Source organism: Orcinus orca, chromosome 16 (genome assembly GCF_937001465.1).
Source record: "Orcinus orca chromosome 16, mOrcOrc1.1, whole genome shotgun sequence".
Classification (NCBI taxonomy): Eukaryota; Metazoa; Chordata; class Mammalia; order Artiodactyla; family Delphinidae; genus Orcinus; species Orcinus orca.
In genome coordinates, this window is record NC_064574.1 from 50,605,983 (window position 1) to 50,616,490 (window position 10,508).

Here is a 10,508-nt window from a genome sequence, read left to right on the forward strand (position 1 = left end):
AGGGAATGTGTCAAGGGGGTCCCTCCCCACCCTGCACCTGGGCAGACTCTACGTCAACAAGCCTGTTTATCAAGAGCTACAGCGACCCTGAGCTGGGGCGAGGGCTCTGCTCTCCAGACCCCAGACCTGCCCGAAGCCCAGCCCCTGGGCCAGCTCCCTTCCCACCTGCCCAGCTTCTCTCTCTCCAAGTCACTATTCCAACAGCACTGTCAGCCACCCTCCCTACAGATGTACCCTCCTCTGGCAGGTGACTGAGGCCTGCACCCTGCAGCTCACCCCTGCCATGCCCCCCCCGCCATGCCCCCCCGCCACAGTGCCCACCACCTCCGTCTCTCCAAATGTCACCTGCCTCTGAGCTCAGCGCCCGCCCCAACCCTGCAGTGACTATTCCCCTAGGAGGGCTGCGGGCCCTGACTGCTAACCTGTCCCCTCTCCACTTCCCTCCCCAGCTAGCGCCCAGTGCCCGAGAGCCCCCAGAAGCTCGGCGGAGAGATGGCCGCGGGTGTGATCTGGCCTCTCTGTGACTTCCGGCTGCCTCTGCCATACCATGGGCCCTTCCTGCCCTCAGACCCGGAGCCCCCAGACTCTTCTGAGGAGGAGGAGGAGGAGGATGGGGAAGAGGAACTGGAGGTCGAGGGGCCAGAGGGCCACAGCCCGGCCCCCCAGAGCTCAGGTTGGGCCCCAGAAGTGGCCCCTCTGGACCCCGGTGGCCCAGAGACGCCGCTGCAGCTCCTGCGGTTCTCTGAGCTCATCAGTGGCGACATCCAGCGGTACTTCGGCCACAAGGACCGGGGGCAGGACCCCGACGCCTGCGACATCTACGCCGATGGCCACACGGCCAGCAACTCAGCCAGGGAGCTCTCCTGCGCCAACCTTGTGCGCCTGGCCCAGGGCGAGGCCCCAGAAAATGAGGCCACTGAGCCCGGGGTCTGCTCCCCTGGGGCCCCCGAGGGGCAGGCGTGTGGGCCGGGCCTCGGTGGGGAAGGGCTGCAGCCGCTGGGACCCCTGGCCGAGCTCTTCGACTACGGGCTGCGGCAGTACTTGGGACCCAGGGCCGCGGCCGGCCGCCGACTCAGGCTGGAGCAGAAGTACGGCCACATCACCCCCATGACCCAAAGGAAGCTTCCCCCCTCCTTCTGGAAGGAGCCGGCACCCAGCCCCCTGGGTCTGCTGCACCCCGGCACGCCTGACTTCAGCGACCTGCTGGCCAGCTGGTCAGCAGAGGCCGGCCCCGAGCTGCTGGGCTGGGGTGGCCAGGCCCTGGAGGGGGTGCAGCTGGCCGAGGCCTAGTGATTGAGCAAGGATCAGCGGGGGTGAGCTGAGGGCAACAAGGGCCCGGACTCTCCTTATTGCTGTCCTGCGAGGAGCCCTCGGGGACCTCCAATCAGGGCAGCCACCAGGGGACAAATCAGCTCAGGTAGGGACTTCCCAGGCCAGGGCAGGGAATGGGCAGGGGCCACCCAAGAGCTCTGCCCACAGGAGGGAGGATGGGGCAGGAGCTGCAGCCTCTTGGAGGCGGTGGGCTCAGGGCGTCTACACGCTGGGTTCCCCTCTGGGCAAGCCACATTTCCTCAAAGACCAGCCCCCAAAGTTCCAGTCAGTGGTGAAGGGCAGCCCTCCACGCTGCCCATCCAACTGGCCCCAGGGTGGCTCTTCCTTGTGGCACCCGCGCAGGTGGCAGGGCCAGCTACCATGGGGGTGACGGCTTTCTTGGAGGGGCAGGAAGGGGGGCACTGTCTGAGTGGCCAAGCTAACGTGCTGTTGGCTCCGGGTGGGGCTCGGGCTGCAGTGCCTGTGGGTGGGAGGCCCTGGGGAGCGGTGGGGTCTGGGGCTCAGCAGCCAGGACAGGGGCAGGGGTTCTGGGAGTCTAGGGAAGGTCCTCTTGGCCACTCCCCTGCCCAGGGCCTCCTGAACCCCTGGAGGGAACTCCAGCCTCAGACAGGCGTGGGGCGGGCATGTTTATTTCTGGGAAAGGAGCAGGGACAAGAGCTAGTGGGCGGGCTTCTAGCCGAGGGGCTTCTCCGAGACCGCCCTTGGCCTCCGCCAGGCCGCCAGCTTCATGAGGACCGCCTTCCACCGCAGCCACCTGCCCAGAGACACGGCTCATGGCCCGGAACCCGCCTCCGCCCACTGCCCTCGGGGTCCGCCCAGCCCCGAACCCGGGCCTGGAGGGGGCTCTGGAAGGCGGCTCCCCGCTGCCCACCTCACAGCCTGATACATGCCCCAGTGGTTCATGGGGACCACCTCGTCAGGGGCCACATCCTTGATGAAGAACTGCTGCCTCACCAGGGACATGAGGACCCTCCTGCTGCCTAGCGTCAGGGCCCAGGGGGCCCCCCTCGCTCCACAGGTGCATCACGCTTGACAGCGGAGTGGCCATCTCCTCCGTGCGCTGTGGACACGGGAATCAGACCAGAGGGGCGGGACAGCCAACGGGATTTATCTCCCTCTGGGCTAGCCTGGGCCTTATCTGCCCAGAAACTCTGCTTGGGCCAGACACGCAGACAGACGGCTGGGCAGACCAAAAAGCTACAGGGTGGCCAGGCTGGGGCTGGTGAGGGCAGCTGGAAGTCAGGCTCTGCACAGAGAAAGGCGGCCCACCCACAGGGCCTGGTAAGCCCTGGAGCTTGGGTGGTGGGGGCGGGGGCACGGCCAGGGCCCAGTTCAGGGGCCACCTCTCACCCGCTTGGTTTCTGTATTAAACTTGAGATTCTGAATGGTCTTGTACTGGATGCTGCTTTCCAACTTCATCATTTGGTTCTGAAACTAAACACGGCCCCCATTCGTGGGCACAGATGCAGGAAGTCTGCAGACTCGGGGGAGGCCCCCGCCCTAATCACTCGTGGCAGGAGCCGGCCTCTGACACATGGGTCCTCGCCCCTCAGTGGGAGCCGGTCGCATCACTCAGCCCGATGACAAGGGGGGACCCGGCCAGAACTCAGGGCTGCTCTTTTCACTAGCTGCTGATGCACCTCAGCATCTGGGGGCTCCAGACAGAAGCCCCCACTTGGTACTTCCAGAGGCTGATATGTGCAGAGCCGCCCAGCAGGATGGCTGGTTCCATGCGCCTCGCCCCCCACATTCCCAGGGGGGTGTCCTGGATCTGAGCCTCCCTGGGTGGGGGGAGGTCTGCCCCTGTCTGAGCCAGCCCCCCACCGCCCCCCACCGAGTGTGCCAAGCCCAGGGGCCCAGGGGTACCGTGGCCAGCTTGCCCTGGATCTCGGCGATCTTCCGCCCGGGGTTGCCCTCTCTGAGCAGCTGCACAGAGGACGGCAGAGCAGCCAGCTCCTGCCTCACGGCCTCGCCCTCGAGCTCTCTGTGAGCACAGGAGGCCGGGGCTGACGGGCTCTGGCGGGCATCTGGGGGGTGGGGCAGCTGGAGGGAGGAGGCCCTGGGCAGAGCATAGGGTGCTCGGCACTGCCGCCCCACCAGTGGGCACTGGGGGGTCCCCAGCAGGTGATAGAGTGAAAGGCTGCCCCCAGCAGGGGCCAAACCCAAAGCTGGGCCAGGCCTGGGGTGGGGAGGGGTCGGGACTGCCACAGGTGCAGGGGCTTGGGGAGGATGGACCACTGTCAGGAAGCCCTGTGATGCAGCAGGGTCATTCTGAGACGGCTGTGCCCTCCTGCAGTGGGACCAGCCCACTCCCTGAAGGTCCTGCCAGGCTATGACAGGGAGCCGGGGGCCTCACCTGGCTTTGGCCTCGGCAGGGATCTTGAAGTCTGAGTCACTCTTGTGAAGGATGCACGTGTCGGCGATGGCCTCTATCTGAAACGCAGAGCCGGCGGGCGGCTCAGGGTGGGCACAGCGGGGAGGGGGAGGCCAGCCCAGCCCTCACCCACCTGCCGGGGCAGGCTGTCCACTCTCTGCTGCACCTCCCGTAGGTGCGCCTCGGCCTCCTCTCGACACCGGGCCAGGCCTTCCCGCCATCGCTGCTCTGCAACTCCCCACTCACTCTGTGCCTGGGGTGCAGACACCAGTGAGGGCTGGAACCCGCCCAGAGAGGGTGGACAGGCCGACTGACTGGCTCCACTGGAGCCATAGTCAGACCTGAGACGGCGAGTCCCACGCAGCAGAGCTCCTGGAGGGCACAGGGCCCCTGCCTCAACTCAGAGCATGTCCACACTGACCGGACACAGCCCGGGTGGCCTGGCCTGGCACAGTCTGGGTGCCCCAGTCCTCCCAGGCAGGGCCACCAGGCTGAGCAGAGCCACATCCCTAAGAAGGCCTGGCTTCGCTCCCTCCCCTGAGCCAGACCCAGCTGCCTGTGAGTCGGCAGCGACAGAGAACAGGCAGCTGGCCTACACGCACAGGATGGGGGATCCAGCCCCGCTGCCAAAGGGTGTATACCTGTGTTCACGGCAGCACTAAGGGCTTCAGAAGGACACCAGCTCAGTGTCATCAGCTGACAAATGAATAAGCTATGATCCATCCACACAGTGAAATGTGACAGCCATAAAAAGGAAAGGAGCACTGACACATGCCACAGAGTGGATGAACCTCAAACATGGAACATTCAGCAAGAGAAGCTCACAAAAGGCCACAGAGCATTTGATTCCATTTATACGAAATGTCCAGAGCAGGCAAATCCAGAGAGACGGAAAGCAGACCAGTGTTTGCCAGGGGCTGGGGGAGGGGTTGTGACCTCTAATGCACGGGGTTTCCTTTTCGGGGATGGAAAAGTTCTAAAAGTGATTGTGGTGGTGGCTGTACAACTCTGAATAGACAAAGAACCACGGAAGTACACACTTTGAAAGGGGGAATTGTCTGGTGGGTGCACTGAACCTCAATAAAGCTGTTAGAAAAAGAGCAAAAAGAACCCAAAGGTGTAGGCTGCTTTGCTGGTCACTCAGTGGAGCCCCCGTGTGGTTGGGGCCCTGGGCCTTGTGGACAGCTGTTGGGTGGGTTGGGACCCGCCGCCCTGAGGGGCAGCAGGACCCCTCCCACCTAGGTGCGCCTTCCCCGGGCTGCTCTGTGCACTCACCTCGCACAGCCTCAGGCTCAGCGTCTGCTCCTGCAGGTCCAGCCTCCAGCTCAGGGCCAGGAAGTGGTCACTCATGTCCTTCACCTGCCTGACCAGCTCAGCCACGGACACCTCCAGGGCCTGGCTCTTCTCTCAGAGCTGTGGGAGGCTGGGCTGAGTGTACTGCCTGCATAAGCAGGGAACCCTGCAGGCCCGGCCCTGGCCCTGCCGTCTCACCAGCTCCAGGGCACTGTACATCTCCTGCTGGGCCAGCTCGCTGGCCAGCTGCATGGTCTCCAGGTTCTCCTGCAGGTAAGTAGCCAGCTCCCCGGCCCGGCTGTTCTCCAACTTCCCTTTAGCATCCCTAGGGGTGGGTGCCACTGAGAGAGACTGTCCCTCAGCCAAGGCTGGCCCACCCCTTGGCATTGTGCCAGGGCAGCGAGCCCGGCTACTGGCTTCAGAACCTTCCAGGTGGCCCCAGGGAGAGGATGAGGGTCATCACAGGGACCACCGACACAGGGCTGAGTCCACCGCTGCCACTCACAGCTCCCCCGCGAGGGACAGGCTGGGGGAGGGATGGGAGCCCCCCACTAAAGGGCAGCTTCTCTGCCCCAGGGCACCCTGCTGGGCCTCGAGCCAGGCTCAGGACGTTGGGGTCAGGGGAGCAGGGCCGTTCCCACCTGCCCCACCTGAGGCCCCGCTCGGACACCCACCAGGCCTTCTGCTCGGCCAGCAGGATGTGGCTCAGCGATGCTTGGTTCTGACGCACGAACTCGGTCAGCTGGACCACGGCCTTGTCCAGGCCCCGACACTGCTCCAGGAGGTGGCACTCTTCCTGCTGCCGGGCAGAGGCAACCTGAGACCTGCCCAGCTCCAGCCGGGGCCCCGCCTGTGCTGGTGCCCACTGTGCCACCCACCTGCCTCTGCCCCTGCAGGGCCCACGTGCACTCTGCGTCCAGCTCCTGGAGTTGCTGCCACTGGCTCTCCAGCTCCTCCCATAGGCCGCTCTCCGGTGGCAGCTGTGCGCTCTCTGAGGCCTTCATTCTCTGTGGGGAGACCCCGCCCGCCATGAGCTGGGGAGAGGGGGACTGGATGGCCTGCCGCCGGCAGGCACTCACCTTCTCCAGGGCCAGAAAGCTCTTCTGCAGGAAGCTGCATAGCTTGGCCTCCCTCTTGAGAAAGCGGAGGCTCATCTCCTCCCTGAGCTTGGTCATCTGGGCCTGTGGAGTGGGGGCCACATGGTCACCGTGCACCTCCCCAAGGGCGTCCCCCTTGCCCATCCCCATACCCATAGTGCCATCAGGGACTTGCTGTTCTCCTGCCCAACCATCTCTGTCGGAGGGGACCCTGGTCCTGTGTGCCCTGCAGGGGTGGGCCTGTCACACCCTCCTCAGGAAGGAAGGCAGGGCAGGCAGGGGCCACATGTCCCAGAGAGCCAGGCGCAAGGGCTGTGAAGGGTCTGAAGGCCACGCTCCACGGGCCCAGGACACACATGGTCCTCACAGTGACTGCCAGACCCCACCAGGGGAGGCGGCAGAGCAGCCATCGGATCATACCCCTGCCAGGAGCCCCGGGCAAGGAGGCTGAGTGTACATGTGAGCACACACTCACACATGTACACACACTCATGCACATGTGCACATCCCCGTTCACACGTGTGCACACACACACTGTCTGCCCTCGTCCTCCAGGCCCAGGGTGGGACCCCTTCTCTCTTCTCCCTCCATCAGCTCCTTTCCTGCTGCACTGAGGGTCTGGATGCAGGAGACGGGGGTCTAGGCCCACAGGCACAAGGCACCCTCTCCACGGCCACAAGTCCTTCTAGGGCCAGGAGGGCTGCCCACAGCCCAGAGCAGGTGTGCCCTGAGCCCCCACCAGCCTCCCTGTCCCATGCAGGGTGACCCAGAGCAGGGCTTGGCTGTTTCTATAAAGAACCAGAAGGCAGGGCTTCCCTGGTGGCGCAGTGGTTGAGAGTCCGCCTGCCGACGCAGGGGACACGGGTTCGTGCCCCGATCTGGGAAGATCCCACATGCCGCGGAGCGGCTAGGCCTGTGAGCCATGGCCGCTGAGCCTGTGCGTCCGGAGCCTGTGCTCCGCAATGGGAGAGGCCACAACAGTGAGAGGCCCGTGTACCGCCAAAAAAAACCCCAAAAAACAGAAGGCAGACGTTTGGCGTTTATGGGCCACAGTGTCTCTGTCATAACCCCTCAGCTTTGTGGTTCCAGCACAAAAGCAGCCGTGGGCAACAATAAACGAATGGCCATGTGCCGATAAAACTTTATTCACAAAACCAGACACCAGTGGCAGGGCACTGACCCCAGCCCCATGGCACACTTGGGGAGATGCGTGCCAGCCAGGCATCGGGGATCCCGGGCCCCGATGCCGCCTGGGGCTCCTGCCTCTCAGTGGAGCCAAGGCACCAGCTTCCCACAGGGCAGCGGGAGGGGCACGCATGGAGCTGGGCAGCTGAGCTATGAGGGCAGCAGCTGGGGACGCGGCACAGTCCCTGGTCTCTATTTGCAGAGCTGAAGAGGCTGGGTCCAGAGGCGCCCCACCCCGGCCCCTGCCCCACCTTCTAGGCCACACGCACCAGCCGGGAGCAGGGCCACCGGAAGATGCGTCTTCAGGAAGGGACTTCCACTTTGCACGGAGGGAAGCATTGAAGCTGGAAATGGCCGAGGAAGGGGCCTCGGGCTATGAGATTCTACTTCTTGGTCTGGGTGCTGATACATGGGGAAGGGGAGGTGGGGGAGCAGTGGCCACAACAGCACTCGTGCTAATGATGGACTTTCTGTGATGGAGGACGCACTCCACCTCAGCACAGCCAAATCGACAGCCACCAGCCACAGGTAGCCACAGTGCACTGCAATGTGGCTCCTGTGACCAAGGAACTGAGTTTTAAATTGCAACAGAGCCACCCGTGGCCAATGGCCACCGTAGTGGACAGTGTAGGACTTGGGGGTTGGCCACCAGGTCCAAACACGTGAACGGAACCAAAAGGAGAGCTGGGGTGAAGGAAGACCCCAGCAGTGGAGAAGATGTGGGATGGGGAGTTGGGGGTCTCCTGCACAGACTGCCTCGTTGGCAGCTTGCTGGCTGCTGATGCCAGAGCCCTGCCTGGATCTGCCCCTGGCCTCCCAGGTACCTGCATCCTGGCCACCTCATGGTCCACCCTCTGGCTGGCCTCCTCCTGGCTCTTCTGCAGGGCTCCACAGGCCACCTTCCGGTCCCGTTCCTCCTGCTTCAGCTTCTCGGTCAGCTCAGACAACCTAGGGGCAACGGCTGCAGGTCACAGCACCCCAGTCGGCCAGAGGCCTGATGGGGAGCCTCAGGGAGGCTGGTGGGGCCCTGGACACCAAATCCTTTTCAGGCCAGGCCTGCATCCGGGGGGCCCAGGCTGACCTAGCAGGAGGTCCAACCCTGCCCGGGTAAACACACAGAGAGGCCAGAAGCCCACTCTGTGTCTCCACCTGGGACAGAGAGAGCTAGAATCCCCATGAGCGTAACTGATGGGGAAGGGGAAGAGGTGGGGACCCTGGGCTGGAGGGTCACCTGCCCTCCTTGATGACTCCCACACAACCCCGCGGTGGGTCCAGAGTCAGCCTCCTGAGGGGCCCACCAAAGGCTGGCCTCCTGCTCGGTGCCCTTCCGCTCAGAGTCCTGGAGTGCCTGCTTCCTCCTGATCTGGGTCAGGGCCTCCCGGACCTCCACCAGCCTGGCACACAAGAGCTGCTTCTGCCTGGGGCCTGCCCTGCCACCTCCTGGCAGCCAGGAGCAGGCTGGGCAGCCTTTGGGGTGGGGGTTCAGCCAAGGGGCCCAGCAGCAAGCCTTCTGCCCCTTTCCCAAGCTCCACAGGCTGCCGGGCTCCAGCAACCTGACCTTCTGGAGTTGGGCCGTGGATGTGTTTGCTTACCTGAGCAAGATACCAAATTGGAGACAACAAAAGCCAGGGGCTGATGCCCAGACTGGCCTGGCAGCAGCCGCTGCTTCCCCAAAGCCCCCCTCCCTCCTGTTAAGCCTGCTTCAAGGGTGCAGGGGTACCTCTTGCCCAGGGCCTGCATCTGGTTCTGGTTCTGCAGGCTGGGGAACTGCAAGGTGGAGGGGTGAGCTGAGTGCAGGCCAGGGGCCCTCCCAGCTCGACCCACACGGACATGGGGGCCCACGGAGTGGGACCCGAGGCCCTGGCCTGAGCAGCAGGGGCTGAGTGGGGCTCAGGGTCCAGGAAACAGCTGCCCTGACACCCGGGGATGTCGCCTCCCAGCTGACGCATCCCACCTGGAGAGCCTCCTTCTCGGGGGCCTGAGCCGCCTGCTGAAGCCTCTTCAGCTCTGAGTCCTGCAGCTGCAAGCAGGTGTGGACCTGCAGCAGCTCCTGCAGCAGGCTCAGCGTGGTACGCTCACAGCAGGCCTTGTGTCCCCGCAGCGACACCACCTCGTGCAGGTCGGCCACCCTGGTGGGGTGAGGAGCGGGCTGTGTTGGCTGCGTGTGCGGGGCACTGACTACGTGGCTCCCCCGCCCCTGGTCTCTAAGGGGCTTACCAGTGCTCCAGCTGCTTCCAGTGCTTGGGGGTGTCCCGCTCTGGGACAGAAGCGGTGGACGGCAGGCAGCTGGACTCATACCTCTCCGAGCTCTCCTCCAGACTCAAGGGCTCGGAGCTGGCCAGCCCGTCCTCCAGGAGGAGTTCCAGGTCCTCCGGGGTGATGGTGCCCGGCTGGGAGGGTGGCGAGGTCCCTAACGAGAGGTTGCTGTCTGATGGCTCTACAAGAAGGTACCTTGGGGTTTGCCTTTAGAGCCAACGGGGGGAGATGCTCACAAATGGAGCCCAGGATAACAGGGATCCAAAACCTTGCTGAGTGCGCCCACTGAGCTCACCGTGGCTCATCCCGCTGGGTCCCACAGCAAGGCCCAGCTCTCACTGTCCATGTAGGAAGCTCAGCCTCAGAAAAGTCCAGGGCCCCACCTGAGGACACACAGCATTGGGCAGCAGGAATGGGACAGTGCCTGCCTGGCCAGCTTCAGATGGAGCGCCTGGGCTCTGAGGAGAGCTGGGGGTCAGGAAGCAAAGCCGTCCCACGTGGCCCAGACCCTCGTGCAGGCTCTTGCCTGGTGGTCTTCCCAGCTCCGCTTCAACTCACCTGATACAGCTTTACCAACAGCCCTGCCTGTGGTTTTGGCCATTGCCAAGAAGCCCTGGGCCTAGCACCCCACGGCTGCCCACAGCTGGACCCCAGGGCGGTTGCAGGAGGGGGATACGGGAAGGCGGAGAGAGGCAGGAAAAGTCAGAGCTGAAGGCTCTGGGATCCAGGGGGAGCACGTGAGGTGTGGAGTGGTAGCTCTGCCCTCACATCTCTCCTTCCAAGACAAAACCAAGGTAGGCAGGGCAGCGGGGGCTCTTCTGGAACCTTCTTTTTCTCACCAGAACCTCCTGACTTCACAGCCCAACTGCCGGTGGAACCTGAGCCCTCAGCTTTCCCATTCCGTCAAGGCCTCCCCAACTGCCCGTTTTTAGAAGGATCTGAGCAGGTACCACTTGGCCAGCCAGCAGGGA

The 10,508-nt window shown here is 64.1% G+C and overlaps 2 protein-coding genes across 2 annotated transcripts; one reads left to right on the forward strand and one right to left on the reverse strand.

The window, feature by feature from the left end:
- Nucleotides 1–492: 492 nt before the first annotated feature.
- On the forward strand, nucleotides 493–1,290 carry PERCC1 (proline and glutamate rich with coiled coil 1). The gene has a single exon (XM_033429206.2). It carries the CDS (start codon nucleotides 493–495, stop codon nucleotides 1,288–1,290), a length of 798 nt encoding a protein of 265 aa, XP_033285097.2.
- A 583-nt stretch (nucleotides 1,291–1,873) lies between these two features.
- CCDC154 (coiled-coil domain containing 154) lies at nucleotides 1,874–10,138 on the reverse strand. The gene is given in 19 exon segments (XM_033429453.2): nucleotides 1,874–2,086; nucleotides 2,204–2,316; nucleotides 2,318–2,392; nucleotides 2,683–2,766; nucleotides 3,199–3,316; nucleotides 3,689–3,765; nucleotides 3,840–3,959; nucleotides 4,982–5,119; nucleotides 5,198–5,324; nucleotides 5,674–5,795; nucleotides 5,878–6,006; nucleotides 6,079–6,180; nucleotides 8,106–8,229; nucleotides 8,580–8,675; nucleotides 9,002–9,048; nucleotides 9,236–9,410; nucleotides 9,499–9,744; nucleotides 9,833–9,920; nucleotides 10,096–10,138. Coding segments are annotated over 19 exon segments (2,106 nt in total). The 3' UTR covers nucleotides 1,874–2,004.
- Between the last annotated feature and the right edge of the window lie 370 nt (nucleotides 10,139–10,508).

Excerpts from the sequence above, each read along its gene's own strand:
- PERCC1 (XM_033429206.2), top strand. The coding sequence starts at position 493 with ATGGCCGCGGGTGTGATCTGGCCTCTCTGTGACTTCCGGCTGCCTCTG.